Genomic DNA, 19,962 nt, shown 5'->3' on the forward strand with positions numbered 1-19,962 from the left:
AGTTACATGCAATAGGAACTGGATATTTAGAAAATGTGTATGGTAAAACAAGAAAATATAGCATGAACAATAACTCTCAAATGATTCAACACGCAACAAATGAGTGTTGAATAAATGCAGGCAGAGCACAAATCAAGGGAACCGCACTGAGTTGATTTAACTCTAAAAAAACAGAATGAATGAAAATTAAATTGTGAAACATAAATAAAGGAAGAACCTAAGGCAAAAAGGAAGACTATGAAAGCTGTGGTTAAATAGAGCTCTTCAGAGAGGTGGTTAGAAGTGTTAAAATAACAACAAAAGACAATACACAAATGGAAAACAAGGATAATTTGCAAGGACAGAAAGTAAGGAGAAATAAAATGATTGTTATTAGTACAATATAAACCACATTTAGTTTGACTTTTCTCTTATATAGCCTCCCTACCTCTCCTTTAATTTCTTTTGCTTGCTACTTCACATTCTTTGTCTGGGCTCTGCATTACCAGACACAAGGAGTGTATTTGATATGCATGCACGTATGTATGTATGGCTGGCTAGTGGACTGCCAGTTGGCCATCCATACCAAGAAACAATTTTAAATGGAGACTTACTTAATCTGAAAGCAGTCTGAGAACCTATTATGAAACAACTCATTAACAATTCTTGATGGCAAAATAAATTTAATATACTGGGTGGCCTGCTCCCAAAGTAATTAAAAAAGCCAAGTATACATAGTATGCTACCACACAACACCCACACTCCTAATTAAGACTTAAATTCTCCTATACCTTTTAGTGTGCAGATTAGGGCCAATATTTTCCTCTGAAAGTGTTTTTTTTTTTAAAAAAAAAAGAACCACAGAAAATAGGTTACAATTTAGTTTCACGTACAAGAAAATATCTTACCAAAATCATAGCGGTAAAAGTTCCAGCTTTCATAGCGACCTCCTTCCTGGTGATCTTCTAGACCTTTCTCACCATATTTATCATACTTCTTTCTCAGATCTTCATCTTTTAATACTTCATAAGCTCGGTTTATTTTCAAGAAATTTTCATGTGCCTCTGGATTGTTCTGGAAAAAGAGCGCTGGTGTTAAAACTAAGATACTGAAAAAATATTAAAATCTGCTCAGGACATTTTAATTGTCAAAAATGTTCTGACACTGGCATTGCATTAATTTTTAAGTGTCTTAGACATATATCAAGAGAGCTCGTTACATTTTTGCTAACTTCAGCTGAAAACATTACCTAGGATTCTGACAAGTGATAGGCAGGATGGGCTATGACAAGACAGAAGGTAATTTGCCTGTTACCACCTCATCAGCAATATTACAACTTTGTTACAGTGGGGGTGAGGGGGCGGAGTGTCTTTATGAATTTTTTTAAGTGGAATGAACTGTTGCATGAGTTGGTGATATGACTTTTAAATTCCTACATGTTGGTATAATTTTGCTTCTTTCTGAACCTTTTCACTTATTTCTCTATCTAAAGCTCAATAAACATACAGGCAACTTCTCAGAGAGCCTGAAAGACTGCTAAGGAGAAGTAGGCAGAAATCTAACCTTCTCCTCCTCCTCCTCATTTTCAAGATCTGAGCTTGAAGTAGAACACGGCTATTATACCCATAGCATTAAGACAGATTCTACTGTTGGGTGCGTAATTCAAGTAAGAAATGTCACATTGCACAGCAAACCTGTACAAGGTGTGACCTATTTCAAAAGGAACACCAGCTGCTCATTTTATAGAAATGCATGCAGTGTTGTCAGAGTTATTATTATTATTATTAATGGCCAACTGGGGCTCTGATTACAAAAATAATGGATTTACCACGCATCCTTGTAGTTTGCTGCATTACATTTCATGGATCTATTATTATTTACCCTGAAGCTATAGATTAGTTTCTCAGCCTTGGCAAATTTGATTGTGGCTGTGGAATTCTGGGAGTTGAAATTCACTTAACTTAAACTTGCCAAGGTTGAGAAACACTGGTGTAGATTATATAATCAAATAGATTTGACTACAAGATCTGGAACTGTAGCCCACAATTAAGAAGCAACAGGTTGAATATGAAGAGAAATGATTTCTTGGAAGCAGAAAAAAAAAAGAGAAGTGCTAACTGCGGAAGTTGTGAGAGTTTCGTGGGTATTTCCCCTTTCGATTATATAGGAAGCTCAAGACTGAACAACTCTAACATAACACATTGTACTTTTTGAAACAATTATACCAATTAATCACAAAATATGCATTACAAGATATTTAAACATTTGCATATACATTTCTTAGTTAACAGGAAAACATTTCCTGACAAGCTAACCTACCTGGTTCTTATCAGGATGCAGTTTTAGAGCCAACTTTTTGAAAGCCTGCCTGATTTCTCTACTTGTTGCTTCTTTGGATATTCCAAGTAAACTGTAATAGTCTTGAGTTGGATCAACTAAAGCTACAAGGCATATTAAAATGAAACACAAGGAGACAATTTTTATAAAGTCTCTGACGCATTGTCTTTTGGGAAATGAGGTCTCCATTATGAATATCGTAAGTCAAGTATACTTCACAACAGACTTAACAGCTCTCACTCTGATGTAACATAGACTGCATATATTTCTGAAGTAGCTTCTTGTAGGATTTTTGCTGTCCAGGCATAGAAATGTATGCTTCTTACGTAGACTGGGCCTAGGGAAACAAAAAACACATTTTAGGTCCTTTATGTTCTACAGCAAATTCATGATGTTGAATTCCTTCTGTTTTCTTTAAAGCCTTCAACACAACTCTGCTGTTTTTATATTGTTCTGCAGCTGTACTTATAAAGAAACATAACTTAAATTTAATTCCTTTTCTCTATTGCTGTACACAGTTCATATCCTCCTTGGTTCAAAATATCCTGCATTGATCCAGCCTAAACTAAGGAGAAATTCCTGACAATGTGAACAATTAACCAGTGGAATGGTTTGCCTCCAAAAGTTGTTTGTGCTCCATCTCCATTGGAGATTTTTTTTGAAGAGATTGGACAGGTACTTGTCTGAAATGGTATAAGGTCTTCTGCTTGAACAGGGAATATATTATGGTAGGAGTACCCAGCAGGGGTGGGATTCAAATTTATTAACAACTGGTTCTGTGGGTGTGGCCTAATTTGTGGGTGTTGCTTGGTGGTCATGTGACTGGATGGGCATGGCTTGTATGTAAATATTATAAATATTTATGTAAATATTGATATTTTTATTAAAAAAGACCAACTTTTATCCAAAAGCAGGCAAAGCAGGCAGGCAGATTGAATTGCTCACAGAATCACAGATTCGCTTAGAGATCTATCTATCTGCAATCGGCTATCGGAATCTGTCACATAAAATTTGCTTGCAAGCAAACTCACAAAATTAACTCACAACACACTGTGTATGTAAATATTAAATGTTATTAAAAAAGAGCAACTTTTACCGCAAAGCAGGCAGGCAGATTGAGTTGCTCACAGAATTACAGATTAACTTAGAGATGGCAGCTGAATTTAAAAGCTATCTGCAATCAGCTAACTGAGTCTGCACTGAAAAGCTTCAGTCCTAAGGAAGGTTCAGCTCTGCTTTTAGATTAGCTAGAAAGCAAGAAATCCTTGGATTTCTTGCTTTCTAGCTAACCTAAATCTCCTGGCAGAGAAGAACAGCTGATGGTGGGGGCGGGAGGAAAAATAGCAACTTACCAAACCAGGCAAGTTGGATGACTCCCATCCCATGGGGAGTGAGTGGGTGGGGCGGGGCCAGCCAGTTCTCCAAACTGGGGACAATCGTGTGTGCAGTGTTTGCAAGAACTCATCAGCGCAACATTTGAAAGTCCTCCTTTTCTGCTTCTTCAACCTCAGCTGTGTCATGCAAAGCAGCTGAGGAAGGAAAAGCAGTGAATAAAGGACAGCCTAGAGCCCGGGCAAGTGGGTGGGCCAAACACAGAACTGGTTCAGTGTCAGCTGATCTTCGCAGCTACCAGTTCTATAAAACCAGGCCGAACCAGTAGCATCCCACCCCTAGTACCCAGTCAAAAAAAAAAAAAAAAGAGGAAGAACCATAACCTTAGTGACAGAGCATATGCTGGGCACTGGAAGAAAGTTCCAGGTTCTCTCCTTATATAATCAGTTGAATGCAATTAAGAAGCCATGAAGCAAGTGACAGGAAAGTCCATTGCAAACTAATCTGCCAGCACTTGCCTAGATAGACAATTAATTGGTTTTAGAATAAGGTGGCCTCCAGGTAATAAATTATTGAGAACTATTTTGATTCAGTGATTTAAGACACCAGGTTTAGAAGCCAGGAAACTATGGGCTCTAGCCTGGCCTTAGACATGAAAGCTGGCTGGAAGACTTTGGGCTAGTCATTCTTTCTCAGTTCATACTGGGTGACAAGCCAGCTAATCAAATCCTATCGCAACCAACGTATCAGCACTCTGATGATCTGAAAAAAGCAGACCCTGCATTTGCAGAAAAAATGCTAGGAAGAAAAAGTTGTAAGAAATAATTCCTGAAAGGCAATTATGGGAGTTTAAACACTTTAACTTGAGGAAAGTGTTTCCAACCAATAGAAAATGTAGAAACACAGAAACAAATCTTCTCTTGTGGGCCAGTCCAAGCCCTGCAGAGTTTGCTGTAAATTAGGGAGGAATAATCTGTAAATCAAATTCAAAACTTAAAGGATTTCAGGATTATCAAGAATCTAGAAAAGCTTCCTTATACTTAATTTATTCAACTGATTTTTATATTGTTTCCCCTTTAGCTATATCTTAAACCAGTTATTTCTGTGTTTTTAAAATGCAATAATAAAGTAATGAAAACTATGAAAAACAGAAGAAAATAAAACCGTTGTGCATAATGTTCATTTAGTGAAGGCTTGAATGAAGAGATAGCTTTCAACAGGGATCTAATGAACAAAATATAAATGCCCCATAGGTTTGGGGGAAGAGATCATGTTAGAAAGCTGGGGACACCATAGGCTCAACGATGAGTAACCAGAAAATAGCATTTTGCCAAACCCAGCAGTTTCAAGAGGACTTCTCTAATGCTTGATAGGATCTACATCCTGGTCCCAGTTTGTTTACACTCTTGTTTGCCAGAATCAAAATTTTAATCCTAGTTTGGAAAACTAACTGGTAGTCAATACAGTTGTTTCATTAGAGGATATGGCCAAATGATCCATTTGGTGTTCCAATATCAATTCCGCATCTATTTCCAGATCCATCAGGAGCAAAAACCACACATTATACTGCACACAATCTAACTGTGAAGCATTCAATACATAAATGGAATTAGATGGTTAAGGCAATTAGCTATTCTAGTCAAGTAATACAGTAATTTATCAGTTCTACAGGATACTTTCTCAGCTTTGAGCATGTGCACACAAAGCTACACCCTGCCAAGAATGAATGCCTCCATAGTAAGGAAAAGGTTCACCTGTTTATTTTTGTGGCACTCCAGCAAAGCAGCTTTACAAGATTCAGATGAATCTTGGCTACAGGAAATGATCAAATGCACTCACACGTAGTTCACCCTGAGGAGAAATCAACATCAGAATGAGTGAAAGATTACATACTAAAATCTTCAAAAACAAATTTTTGAAAAAACTAAGGGAAATATAAGTGATATTTTACTGTATTAACATTCCTCCAACCTAGGTTGTGGTTTGAAAGCCAAGTTAAGTGCCATCCTAATCCTTTAAAAATATTAACAGAGCTGCTATCTTCTTGAGGCTTAATAGATCTGGGTCCTGCCAGTCCTTTCTGGAGCACTAATAATCCACCTTGCCTTTGTGGAAGACTGACGAAATAATAGAAATGCTGCTTTGGGCATGCAATTTGATGCCACGCAGGTACATCTTTAGGCAATTCTTATCAGTCCAAGCCAGCAAAGACAAAGGCAAAAGATTATGGAAGCTATCATCCAAAGCAATCACCCCTCTATACAGATAGTCTTCAACTTGCAACAGTTCATTTAGTGATGGTTCAAAGTTACAAAGGCACTGGAAAAAGTGACTTAAGAGTGTTTTTCACAGTTACATCTTTTGCATGGGCACGTGATCAAAATTCAGAACGCTTGGCAACTGATGCATATTTATGATCATTGCAGTGTCCCGGTGTCACTTTTGTGACCTTCTGACAAGCAAAGTCAATGGTAAAGTCAGATTCATTTAATAACTGTACTAAACTTAACAGCTGCAGCGATTCACTTAATAACAGGGACACGAAAAGTCATACAATGGGGCACATCTCACTTAACTAATGTTTCACTTAGCAACGTAAGTCCATAAGCCCGTCTTACTAACTTAACTGCAGTGATTCACTTCACAACTGTGGCAAGAAAAGGGGGGCAAAACTCACTTAACAGCTGTCTCACTTAGCAACCGAAGTTTTGGGTTCTAACTGGGGGTCCTAAGTAGAGGACTAGCTGTAGCTCAAACTTTAATTTGGCAGTTTCTCTCCATAACACTTAAGGAGGAGAGAATTGTAGTGCTGACATCCCACTGGGGTTAGGGTAGGGTGGAGGACCGAGGGGAAGCAGCCAAAATCACATTCTAATTGCAAAACTCTTGGCTTGTTCCTACAAAAAGAGAGAGGGAGGGAGAGGGAGCCACCAATAATGGATAGGAAGCGGAGTAGCAGCCTCTCGAGAAACTACAACGGCTCCCCCCCTGGCCTGAAAACCTTGGAGGAAAGGCTAAAAACACACCAGAAAATGCCTCCATGCAGAAGCCGCGGCGGGCATTTAAAACGAGCAAGGCATGCCCGGGCTGCGGAGGAGGATGCGGTGGGGAAAAGAAGGCCTAAGCTCAGAAGAAGACCGGCGGGTGGAAAAGGAAAGCGGAGACAAACCAAGCCCTCCAACGAAGGGAACGGGAAAGGAAAGCCGGGAGAGACTCTCCAGCAAGCAGCCGGACTGAGATCGGGTCAGCCGGAAAGGCAGGATGTTTAGAGCGGCTCCAGCTTTCTTTATCTTGCCCAGGCCGCGGGCGGTGGAGCCGAGGTAGCTGCAGCCGGAGCCCTTACCTGGTGCTAGGGGGGATCCTTGCCTGCTAGTGCCGGCGCGGGGGAGGAGCCGGAGCTGCAACCGGGAGCAGCGGCGAAGATGAGGAAAAGCGAGGCGGCGGATCCGGTTCGCGGCCGGAGGCGGGCGGGGTTAGGAAGGGCAAGCGGGCTGACGTGGCTGCTGCTCCGACCGCCGAGTCTCCCGGGGGGCGATCTTAGGGTGGATTTGGTGTATGTGTGGGTGTGGGTGTGTGTGTGCCTCAAATCCTGCAAACTTATAAAGTAGCTCTGGAGGAGGAAGTGCCGAGCAGGGGCACTCCGCATGGCTGCTCCGAAGCCAGCCCCGGCGCCAAGAGCGAGATCGCGGCCTCCTTATTAGCCGCCTCTTCCGTTTATGCGGCATTTACTCTGAAGAGTAAACCTCCTAACAAACCCGATGCGATTGACCGGGGAGGAGGGGAGGGGGAGCTTCTTTGTCCTTTTAACAAGTAGTTAGCAGTTGCTCAAACCCCAATCCGAACCCGAATAGAGCTAGAAGGAACCTTCGAGGCCTTCTAGTCCAGCCCACTCCCACCCCATCCCCCCTGCTCAAGCAGGAGATCCTATATCATTTCAGACCAAGTGACGTGCCCGGTCTCTTCTTGAAAAACCTCCAGGGATGAAGCGCCCACCCCATCGGAAGGTGAGCTGTTCCACTGGTTTAAAACGGCGACTTCCACACCGGAAAGACGCGAGATCCCTGGCCTCTTTTGTATCTGGGCAACGGCCCCTTTCCTGGCTTTACTTTTACCTTTGCTGTGTTTGCTTAGAGGTTGTGGCTGTTCTAAGCCCTCAGAGCAGGTGTTTGTTTGGATGGATTGGGGGAGAGGGGAAGTATCTCCATACAGATGAATCTGAGATATCTCGTCCCGTTCTTCCTTTTCCTGCTTTCTTCTGTTATTATTATTTACTAGCAATAGCTGTCAAATTATTGGGTGGGAAGAGAGAGAAGGCTTTTTGCAGCCCTGCTCATTAACATCCCACACAACTGCTCATCACTCCCACGCCCAAAGAGAAGGGGGCGTGCATAAGTGCACCAACCTGCCTACCGTCCCTGTCCTATTGTCTCTTATTTTTCTTATATGAACCCGTTTCATGTATTCATAATTATGTATATACTTATACCTATTATCTTGTAAGTGATTGACAAATCAAAATAAATAAATAAAATAAAAAATAAATAAAATAAACCATGGCCAGATCCCAGGAGGGAGGCTGGACTTCACTCCTTATAGCTTCTGTCTTGGTTAGGGATGTAAAACGGCTTTCTCCCAGATAGGGGAAAACAAAAATTCCTTAGGTCTGGATGGACAGGGAGAGTTAATAAAGAATACAGGGGGTTGGGCACCGTAATGTCGTCCCATAAGCTTGGTCTTTGACTTGGACAGCCAGCAATATAGAGGTAGCCCTCAACTTACAACAGTTCATTTAGTGACCATTCAAAGTTACAACAGTGCTGGAAAAAAGTGTCTGATGACCATTTTTCACAGTTACAACCATTCCAGCAATCCCAGGGTCATGTGATCAAAATTCAGATGGTTGGCAACTGGTTCATATTTATCACCATTGCTGTGTCCCAAGATCATATATATGGCCACCTTTTGTGATCTTCTGACAAGCAAAATCAATGGAGAAGCCAGATTCACTTCACAACCGGCTATTAACTTATCAACTGCAGTGATTCACTTCACAACTGAGGCAAAGGTCGTAAAACGGGGCAAAATTCACTTAACAACAGCATACATTTTGGGCTCAGTTGTGGTTGTAAGTCAAGACTACCTGTAATGACCTTTTCTTAATTTGTAGCCTGATACTCTGGAAAAGGTAGGATGGTTACATTAATGTCTTAGACATGCTGGGGGAAAGTATTATTCCAGGTGGAATCATCAAATAGCTGGATAAATTTTGCCAAAGCATTCTTCTGCGTAGAAGTTCTAACTCTTGCTAATTTTCTGAGACTTGAAAGGTCTATTGTGGCCTTTGTCTCTATAAAAGTAGAACTAAAGTTAATTGGGAAACGTGACAAGCAGAACTACTGAAAGTCATCCTTACACATTTTAGCTGTAAGATTTGGAAACAGCAGTTAGTGCAATTTGATGAGTATGTTCAGCCCTTTATGCTGTAAGGAACCCAAAGCAGAAGTCCCAAGTATGATTACCTGTCTTTAAAGCCTTTATTCAAGAACTTAACAGCCCTTGAAGGGAAAAAAAAGTATTCCTGCTCTTAGCATAGATATTGTATATCATGAGGAACCTTTTTTTTCCTTCTTTCTTTTTCAACTATGTAAGTATCCTTAAACATATTATTCAGGCATAAACAATGAAGAAACTTACGTTTAAAATAATTACATTGCCAAACCAAATCTTAAGAACGTTTACCAAGTTTGCATTTATTTTTCTAGTCCAGGATTTTCTTTTTAACAATGAGAATTACTTTGTATTCTCATCCAGATCAAACCAGGCTGTACTTCATCTTTTTTAAACAGGTAATTTTATGGCATTGTGCAGATGGCAGCCCCAGATAAGAATTCTCAACTGTGCATTTTGCTAGGCAGTGGTTTTCTTTGTTAGACAATACAAGTGCTTAGACACAAGAGGGCGCTCTGATCCCATTTGTTTTCTGATGGGAGAAACTTTTGTTATGAAGTATAAAAAGAAATTTTATCAAATCTATTGCATATATCTAAGATACTAGATCCTTTCATGTGAACATTAGTTTTGAAAACAAAATCTCTTTGATTCATTTACCATGCTGACAGATATACAATACAGATATACAATATATGTTTAGGTGCCTATAGTTGCAACGTATGTACATAATTCATAATCATTTATTGGACTTAAACTTTTCTTTGACACTGTATATTTCACAAATGTCCACTTAGGAGCATGGATATTAGAAACATGTTTGTGATTCAGTGGAAGCCTATACATTTTGCAGATCCAAAAATCTGTTCACAAACTAGTATGCAAATATAAGTAAATGTCCAAATACCCGAATTCAAACTGTGCACAAACTGAATATTGAGGACAAATGCAACAAAAATAGGTATTTATGAAAAATAACTTGCATATATTATATCTATGCATATATTAGAGGACAACCTCAAAAATATGTACATGTTTTCATATTGATTTACGTGGGGAATATGTTCAGACAGAGTCAACAATCTGTTAAATTATATATGTGGTAAACATCTTTGATATATTCAGTTGTAATGGCAACTTCTTTATTTAGTGATCTATTTGTATGAAGATTTTGTTCTGATAATTATTGAGCGATTGATTGCTTTCAAATGCTGTTGACTTTCTACTGTATGGACAAAAGCCCCCAGTGTCGCTTCCTGGGGAAAAAGCCCACCCAGATGATCTCCCAACAATAGTAATGAATAGGGTTAAAAACAACAGCAAGCATCTGCGCAATTATTAGTTTAGGAAATATTGTCCTATATGCAACAGTACTACCTTGCTGTGACTCTAAACTGAAGGACATCTGTGCCAGTAAAGCCTATTAAACATAACAAGGCCTCTTTAAATAAGTAGGTAACAGCATTCTGCAGAAACTATGTCTCTCCTAATACCGGCTTTAGCAGTTTGCACCAGTTCGTTAACATATGGAAGATTTGTAATGTATAGGGTTGTATATTTTGAGTTTTGGCTGAATTCCCACTTGTACTACTTACATCCTACATCCTCAGCATACAATAAAATCCTAAGATGTAAATATCTGAGTTCAATGGCCTTGTTTCCTCTCTGTCAGTCCGCTTCAGATAAATACTCTTTTTTTTCCCCAAAGTTTTTTTTGTTTTTATTTTTTACACATCTCTTCACGTGAGCAACGTAGTTCCAGATTAAAATATTTATACATAGTCATAGTTACATTTTTACCTTTCTTAATTAATATCATCTCAAATTATTATCTATTCAACTAATCTTTAGATAAATTTCCCTTTCATATTTCAATTCATTAATTCAATATCAAAATCATTTCATCCTCACATATATTTTCAATTCTTTAGCTCCTTTTATTTCCATTTTCAGCTTACCACCTATTTTATATTACATTATGTATTGTTATCATCTATAACTTTCTCAAGACCAATATATAATTAGACAATGAAAGAAAAAATGAGTAAAAGTAAAGTAAGATTAATACATTTAGGATCCACATTGTATATGCCCCCATCTAATGATATATCTTATATATATTCCAGAGATATTCATATAATCATTTCATATTTTTTCTTTGTTTCCATATAATACATTCATTATAAATATTTAACATTCCCACATAATCCCTTCTAGTTCATTATGTTTTCTATTTTCTCATATCCTTTGTATAATCAATTGCATTTTCTATTACACATATACCAGAAAGAAAAAAAATAAAAATAAAAACAGAGTTTAACCAATTTCAACCTATAGCATTTATATAAATACTCTTCAGATAAATACTCTGAGGACTTGATGAGAAATTGTCAGAGTTGCTTCTACCCTTCAAAATGAGCATTCATTTGTAGCTTAAATCTTCAAAAAGGAAACCGTAAAAGGCAACAAAAGAAATCTTGTACTTGCTCCAGAATCAAGACTTTTGGACAGGACATAGTAAGGTATTAGTAGCCAGCCTTTTCCTAATATTCTTGCTAAGGATCAGTGGACTTGCATGATTAATTTTCCTGTCTTTGACGTTCAATTGGAAGAGCCAATTTGTTTTTAGTGAATGTACCTTTGAGAAAGTCAGTACTGTTGAAATATGTTCAAATAGTATCAGCAATCTATGTTAAGTTGGTCATATGGCAAAGCATGTTTTTGATAAATTCAATTGTAACAGCAACCTCTTTTTTTTTTTTTTAGAAGTGTATTTGTATGACAATTTTGTTCTGATAATTTTCGAGCCATTGATTGCTTTCAAATGCTGTTGGCTTTTTCCTCTATAAAGAAAAGCTATTTTCTGAAGGTGGGAATTCCCAAGTAATGATCCCCCAGCAATATTAATGAATAGATTAAAAACAAGTATTCCCACAATTACTAGCTTGGGAAGCAATTTACTAGCGAGGGGAAGCATTTAGAGCAGGAGGGTCAAACTCATGTCATCATGGCGGTGTATCAGGACTTTCCCCCCCCTCCACTAAGCTGGGTGTGCGTGTGGCTAGCGCATGATGCATCTGGCCTGCTGCCCACAAGTTTAATAGCCCTGATCCAGAGAGCGCATGAACGGTTCTCCATTCAGCTTGCCAAGGCCTATTGCCTTTCCAAGCCCTAGAGAATGAACATGGTTTTCATTTGGAGAAATAGAGTTTAGGAGGGATGGGGGAAACGCCCCCATTGTTTTAAATACTGCTTTATTTGCTCCAGATGAAGCAATTGTTTCCATGCTTCGTGCATTAATTCAAGATGGAATTTTAGAGAAGGAATCAGAGGTGGTATTCAGCAGGTTCTGACCAGTTCTGGAGAACCGGTAGTAATTTTGAGTAGTTTGGAGAACTGGCAAATACACCTCTGACTGGCCCTGCCCCCATCTATTCTCTGCCTCCAGAGTCCCAGCTGATTGGGACTTTTTCTGTTGCCCTGCACAGGAGAACGGAGCTGGAAAGCAGGTTAGTGGGGTGGGGAGGGAATGGGATTTTGCAGTAACCTTTCCCCAGGAGTAGGGGAGGAATGGGGATTTTACAGTATCCTTCCCCTGCCATGCCCACCATGCCCACCAAGCCATGTTTACAGAACCCGTAGTAAAAAAAAATTGAATCCCACCACTGGAAGAAATATATTTATTGGCTGTCCTCTGAATCGTCTCTGGGTGGACAGATTTTGCCATGATTCAGTAGTAACTCCTCTCTTCCTTCTCTACCTTGCTTTCCTTGGCACTGAGTACTTTTGATGGTAAACACATATCATTTTTTTTTGTTAACTGAATGGATTTAAGAGGCTAGGATGCTTTTTTGGTTACAGAGCAGGGTATAAATCCAATAAATAAATTGATAGTATTCATCAAACATCTCTATCATTTACATAGTTTAGTAATAACAAAACATGGTTATCTGTTTTTTTTTAAATGTTAGTGAAATAATATTGAGAAATGTTGTTTACTGGGCTCTGAAAATGGAGCTACGATGCCTGATGCTAACTGTCCTTGACTCTGAATCTCCCAAGAGATTTTAATGAGTGTAATTATGACTTCAGACTGAAAATACTGTTTGTGTTAAGTTATTGGGAAGAAGCAATTTTGTTCTGAATATTTTTATTCCTCCCTTTAGGGAAGCTGCAAAATATCATTTAAATTTTTTTGCTGACCTTCTTGTATATTTTTTATGTTCAAACTGAAAGCATAGACATTTTCCTTCCATGCTAAAGACAAAGATCAGTATAACAAAACCTCACTAACTATGATGTAATGTCTCAGAAGGCTGAGAGTGATAAAAATCAGGTCTTTAGTGACTGATTGGCCTGCTGTGCTTTCAGGACACATTTCTAATTCAAACTGCAAGATTTATAAACAGAAATAGTATGAATTGTTGCTGGGGTGGGACAGAATGAAGCAACAAAACAAATGCAACTCATGTCCAATATGTTGTTGTAGTTATACACTAGTATAAGGAACATTTAAGAAAAACTAGTCTTGGGTTTTAAGGACTATTGTGTACTTTTCACCAGTGGTTTTCAATTTTTATACTGTTTCTAGTTGAAAGCATCTTTTGTCTGAATGTTTTTAATTTTTTTGTATTGTTGATAGGCCATTTATCTTTTTTCCTTTGAAAGCCTACCTTGTGGTTTCTTTGCACATATGGTTATAGCTGACAGGCTCATAATTAACTTTCTATACATGCAATTGCTGATTCACATTTGATGTCATAAAAATTGCATATTACAACTTGTCTATTAAGTCTCAGTTAAAGCTGAAATATAGCTAATAACATTAACGTTTCTGTTAAGGTAAAAAAGAAAAGACATAACACGGTGAATAGATAAAGCCTTTTAAAATTGTACAAATTGCGTAGGCAATTTATTTTTTAAAAAAAGTTGTTTCAGCTTGAAGAAAGAGACAGAAAGTTTTGTATCAAGGCAGTGAAGAATATTCAGCAAGACAGCAATGGCTTAAAAGAAAGCTACAGTGATTTCCTCCCCAACCTTGACACTTTCACAAAAGAGCAGAAAATTTGGTTTGTTGTTCACATAAAGCATCAGTGCATAAACCAACCACACAATTCTGTTCATACATTGTGCTAGGTAAAAATTAAACATCCCACATTACAATTGAACAAATATGCTTGTAAGAAAACTGGATTGTTGAAATGCATCCACAGAGGGAAGTTTCTCACAGTTATTTAAAACTATTATCAAACTAGTAATTTAATGAAATTAAGATAATAATGGCCCCATGTGTTATGATAAATGCAAAATATAATCCCAAATTATAGAATCTTGCAAGAGAAGCGTTGAGTTTTGTAGCCGAATGAAAATTAAAGCCAACACAAAATAAGCTTACAGTCCGCTGCAGGGAAAGAATTTCTTTTGAGTACTTCGTTAAGAATTACGGTTAGGAGGTGACCATTGCATTTGACATGATTGCCTCTGAGCAGCCTCTCTTATTTTCTGACCTCAGGGTGCTCCTTAGTTTGCTGAATTGCTGCAAAAGTTGAAGTGACGAGTGAATGCTTGAAGTGCCAGGGAATGAAAACAAAAAGTGACCATGACCAAGCAAGTTCATATTCAAGCCCACACCTTGGAAGAGTGTCAGTACTTTTCCAACCTTACTTTATCATTTATTCATCTAGTATCCAGTAGCACTATTTAAGGGAGCCTTTCAGTTGGAAATAAGCGGCAAGGAATATCTGCCACCATGCTGCTTTGATGGGATTGCATGGCATTTTGCCTACAGAGACAAATTAATTAAGTCTTATCTCCATGGGAGGGATCTGAATTGCCAAGGTAGCATTTTGAAGGGTGATTTGGGATTTGCTTTGGCATCTCAGATGAAGCAGAAAAAAAATATTCTGATCCAATCTTTGCCATCTGTGGCTTGGATCCATGTCCCTCCTTGCTTCTTCAGTTGGCATATGTGGTAATAGATTCATCTGGGACATGGTCTATGCCTCTTTGGGAGACGGGATTGTGCAGGGAAAGAGATAGTGTTGCATCCTCTCAGGCCCATCCTATAATTGAACAACTACTGCTTTATATACAACCTTTTTAGGTATGGCTTTAACTACAAAGTAATTCAGTTAGGATTCAGGCATGAACATGGACAGAAATGGCATTGGTTGCTCTGGTGGATGACTTTCATCAGAACCTGGACGGGAGGAATATGCCCTTCCATTCTTGACCTTTCATTATTTATTATGGTGCCCATCTAAAGTAAGTGTAGGAAAACTGTTCTGCAGTGGTTCCATTCCTTTATCAGTGCAGAATCAGTCAATGGTGAGGAAAAAGATTGGCCCAGTAGGAAATTCTATTTATGATGCAGCGGGGTTTAGTCTCCTTATCCCTGTTTTGCCATCTGCTTGAAACAAGTTATTCATAAGATTTGAAAGAAGTATAGTATGCTCTTGGTACATCTCCAAGCTGCTGTAGCAATAGCACTTAGACTTATATACCACATCACAGTGCTTTTACAGCACTCTCTAAGTGGTTTACAGAGTCAGCATTTTGCCCCCAACAATCTGGGTCCTCATTTTACCCACCTCGGAAGGAGGGAATGCTATGTCAACCCTGAGCCTGGCGAGATTCGATCTGTCAAATTGCAGGTATTTAGGCCAGATATCTATATAGACATTTTGTCTCAGCTTCTAGAGACTGAAGTCTAAATAGGATTTTGAATCCTATCATGGTAGAGCTGCTGTTTGCCAAGAAGCCATCTGTCTCTCTTTCATAATTCTGGACATGGTGTCACCCACCCCAGAAGGAGTACTGTAGGTGGAGATTGTGGGAACTTTACTCAGCTTTACCAAAATTGTACCCAATCTGGAACAAAAGGCCCTGGTAGTTATGACTCGTGCCCTTTCTATCACTACAGCAGACTGCCCCAATGTGCTTTATTTGAGGCTGCTTTTTGATGGCTAGTATAAAATCACAATTGGTGCAGAAGAATAAAGCAGTCTGTGTGATGGCAGATTACAGCCGAACAGCAAATATTAATATTGTGGGTTTTAACTACCAGTGAGTTTCTGAGTACAGCCTAAAGTGCTAGTTTTAGCCTACAAAAATACAGCAACCACATTTTAAAAAAAATATTTGAGGTATTCTGGGAAAAAAAAATAGTAGCCTGCATGAACAACCAAATTCTGATAGTCCAGAAAGAAAAGGAATTCAGGTTGTGTGACTCAGCTCCAAAGAAGAAAAATTCCTTAGGCAGACAAATGTTTCTGGCTTTCACCTATCATCTGATGGTCCTCTTTAGGTTTATGCAGCAGTAGCCCACAAAGTTAGTTATAATCTCTACAAATAGGGGTGATACAGGTACAGAAATTTCTCCTCTGGGCATCTTCCTTTCAGATATCATGTACAGTTGTTTACTTGGTTTAAATTTTTCACAATATCCAGGCTCCAAATTGAATTTAAAAAAGTTTCCAGTAATAATATATAAAATCATAAAACTATGGTTAAAAAAAAGTAAAAGTAAGTTTTGTCCAACTGTAGTGTCTAGTTTTGTCTGACTCTTTTCTCCATTTCCTAACCGAGGGAGCCAGCATTGTCCAAAGATGCTTCCAAGGTTATGTGGCCAGCATGACTATACACTGATGCATATGGAATGCCTTTACCTTCCCACCAAAATGGTACTTATTTATCTACTTGCTTTTGCATGCTTTAGAACTGCTAGGTGGGCAGAAGCTGCGGCAAGGATGGGAGGTCACCCCATCACACGGTACTTCGATTAGAACTGCCAACCTTCCGGTCTTAACCGCTAGGCTACCTCATGCCTTAAGCTATGGTATTCTATTAAAAAGAACTTTTGAGACATCTGCCCCTACCAATGCTGTTCAAGAGATTTTAATACATTTGATCTATTTCTGAAGCCTGCATCATTAATCCTAAATATTCATGTTATTTGAAATATATAAGCCCTAAAAAGTCTTAGGTATTTTTATATGTAGGCTTGGGATAATGTGGGATAATGAGCACATAATTCTGTAATTTAAATGGGTTAGATAAAATGTTTTTTAAGCAACAGGATCCTACCAAGCAAAGTAAAGTTGGCTCTTTTTTGGCACTATTACACAAATCCATTTTATAATTAAATGATAGGAATTTAAATTTCATTTCATTTTCATTTCAGTACTTCGGTTCACTGTTATACATTCTCCAACAAAGTCACTCACAGATTTAACGATCAGAAGCATTTCCAATACTGACAGCAAAGCTACTAATTTTTTTCCACTTAAGAAAGATATGCAACTGTCAAAAATAACATTTTTCTCTAATCAGAAGATCCTCTGGTTCCTTTTTTTCAAGTAAACCATCAGATATGATATCAAAAAAGGGAAACAAGGGATTTTTTTTTTTTTACTTGAATATTTTACAGCATTCAAACACAGAGTGTAGCAATTGTACCTCAACCTTATGGGAGGACAGCTTGGAGAAGAAAAGAGAATGGAGCAATTTTGAACAGAAATGACAAAACTCCCCCGCTGATGGTGATCACAATTGATCAGGAAACGATCTTCTCTTTGTATGTGTATTGGATTTATCCCTTAAATAAAACAAAACTCTTCATTCTGTTGTGCGTCATTCATTCTTTTTATGGGATCCCACCTGCAGTAGCCATAATAATGGGAAAAAAATTAAAGGGAGTCATGAATCAGCCATATATTTTGGCAATAGCAATATTTATTTATTTATGTATTTATTTATTGAATTTATATTGCTGCCTATTTGCCCATGGCGACTCAAGATGATTTACAGAATATAAACCATACTTAAAACAATAAAGTTAATAAAAAGAATCAAATAAATATAGTGTAATATAATAAAATCAACCCCCCCCATCCACTTGCTCCAGTGACAATAGATCATATGAACCATTTAATGGGCTCCATCCAACTCTGGGTTCCTCAGGCCTGCTGGCAGAACCAGGTCTTCAGCGCCTTCTGGAAGAGTATTAGAGAGGGGCCCATTCTAATCTTTGGGAGATGATGTTCCAGAGAGAGCGAGCCACCATGGAGAAGGCCCTTCTGGGTCCTACCAAGTGTATCTCACTCAGGGATGGGACCTGCAGCAGTCCCTGCCTCTCCACTTTGATGGGTTGGGTAGATGTGACTGACAAGAGACAGTCCCTCAGATAATGATCCCAAGCCATGAAGGGCTTTAAAGGTGACGACCAGCACCGTGAATTGCATCCGGAAGCAAATTGGCAGCCAATGAAGCTCCTGCAGGAGAGGTGATACCTGTGCACATCTGGGTCTGCACAAAACCATGCAGGCTGCTGCATTTTTCACCAACTGGAGCTTCTGGATGCTCTTCAGCGGCAGCCGCATGTAGAGCACATTGCAATAGTCAAGACAGGAAGTGACTAGGGCATGACTGGGTAGGGATTGTTAGTCCAGGAAAGGGCGTAACTGGTGCATAACCTGCAGTTGCGCAAAGGCCCTCCTGGCCATAACCACCACCTGCTCTTTGAGCAGGAGTCGTGAGTCCAGGAGAACCCCCAGATTATGCACAGGGTCTGTTTGGGGTAGTGCCACCCCATTAAAGACCGAAGGTGGCAATTCTCCCTGAGCCAATGAACCCCTAACTCAAAGCCACTCGGTCTTCCCAGGCTTTAGTTTCAACCTGTTGCTCCCATCCAGCCCCTAACAGCCTCCGGGCACTGCAAGAGGGAGGACACAACAGCACTTAAATCACCACGGGCTAGTTTTCTCTATTTTTAAGTTTTCTCTTAATTATCTGAAGTTTCTGAGTTTTAGACAAATATATAAAATTTAAAGGTGCAAGATTTGGATTATTAACAAATGACATAAAAGTACAATCAACTATTTTAGCATTTAATAGTTTGGAAGTTAAATAGCATTTAATATTGTAGTGTCTTCTACAGTACATAGTACTTGAGCAATTTAGTCATTAATCTTTAATTATTTTATATTTTCTCTAGTGTTTTAGTATCTGCATTTAAGTTCAGTCCCTTTTCAGGTTACATATTTAGAAGCATTCATTTCATGTTCTTTGACGTTCTACAAAGTTACAAAAGGTGCATGTTTAAAAATGATTTTTAAAAGTGTGCCCGGGAAGGTGTTAGCAAAATTTAAATTTAAGAATTTAAACAAAAGTTCAGCCAAACTACAGTCTGGCTTTCTGCAGAGCAAATTTTTGCTGTTCAGCAGGTCACTGAAAAAATAGAGTTGTGAAAAAGAAAGTGGACTACCCGTTTATTAATTTATAGAAAGGTTACAAGAAAGTAAATAGACTTGAATTATGAAACTTTTGCATAATATACCCTGCCACTCTGCAAGCTGCACTGGCTGCAAGTAGGCACTCCGAATGTAATTGAAGGTTCTTGGTACCTTACAAGCTTTATATGGCATAAGATTAAATTATTTGAAAGACTGTGTCAGCTGGTGCTCCATTCAAAATCCAAGAAAGAAATACTTAGACTCCTTTAATCAGAGAAAAGATATCTTTTACTGGAAATCAAGTGGTAGCAACAAAAGAATTCTGAATCTGAGAAAATGGGCGCGTAAATCACATATACAAAGTAATGGCAACATTCCCACCCCCAATAGTTCAATTGGCTCATCCAATTAAATGTTGTGTATATCATCATGTGGGCATCTCCAGATGGTGATGAGGCTTCTGTCCGTTGACCTTGACATAGTTTGATAAAGGGTTGCAGCTGCGCATAGCATAGGATAGAAACCTAAGCAAGAATCTACTCCCCCCCCACCCCAGTTTATAAGTGCCTTGATAAGTGTAGGAGCTCTAACATCCTTCTCATTCACCCACTCAGCCTGGGAAAGAGGAAAATGT

General features: G+C 38.7%; 1 protein-coding gene and 1 long non-coding RNA gene across 6 annotated transcripts in view; one reads left to right on the forward strand and one right to left on the reverse strand.

The window, feature by feature from the left end:
• Positions 1-7,712, reverse strand: part of DNAJC10 (DnaJ heat shock protein family (Hsp40) member C10) — a 36,918-nt gene extending 29,206 nt beyond the window's left edge. Inside the window, exons 1-4 of one of the 5 annotated variants that reach the window (XM_087919850.1) lie at positions 7,589-7,712; positions 5,403-5,499; positions 2,299-2,653; positions 888-1,053 (exon numbers count right to left, since the gene is read on the reverse strand). In XM_087919850.1, the coding sequence (XP_087775976.1) occupies positions 888-1,053; positions 2,299-2,505 (373 nt within the window). In that variant the 5' untranslated portion in view covers positions 2,506-2,653; positions 5,403-5,499; positions 7,589-7,712. Of the gene's footprint in view, positions 1-887; positions 1,054-2,298; positions 2,654-5,402; positions 5,500-6,325; positions 7,214-7,588 lie in introns of those variants that run through there. The other 4 variants (XM_026696951.2, XM_087919849.1, XM_087919847.1 and 1 more) reach the window with 4 other exon arrangements.
• A 3,191-nt stretch (positions 7,713-10,903) lies between these two features.
• Positions 10,904-17,715, forward strand: LOC148127954 (uncharacterized). The gene is made up of 3 exons (XR_015740727.1): positions 10,904-11,618; positions 16,684-16,778; positions 17,279-17,715. It is a non-coding gene; the product is annotated as an uncharacterized LOC148127954 (long non-coding RNA).
• Positions 17,716-19,962: the final 2,247 nt, after the last annotated feature.

This window comes from Pseudonaja textilis, chromosome 1 (assembly GCF_049901715.1).
Source record: "Pseudonaja textilis isolate UNSWEBS1 chromosome 1, rPseTex1.2, whole genome shotgun sequence".
Lineage (NCBI taxonomy): Eukaryota > Metazoa > Chordata > Lepidosauria > Squamata > Elapidae > Pseudonaja > Pseudonaja textilis.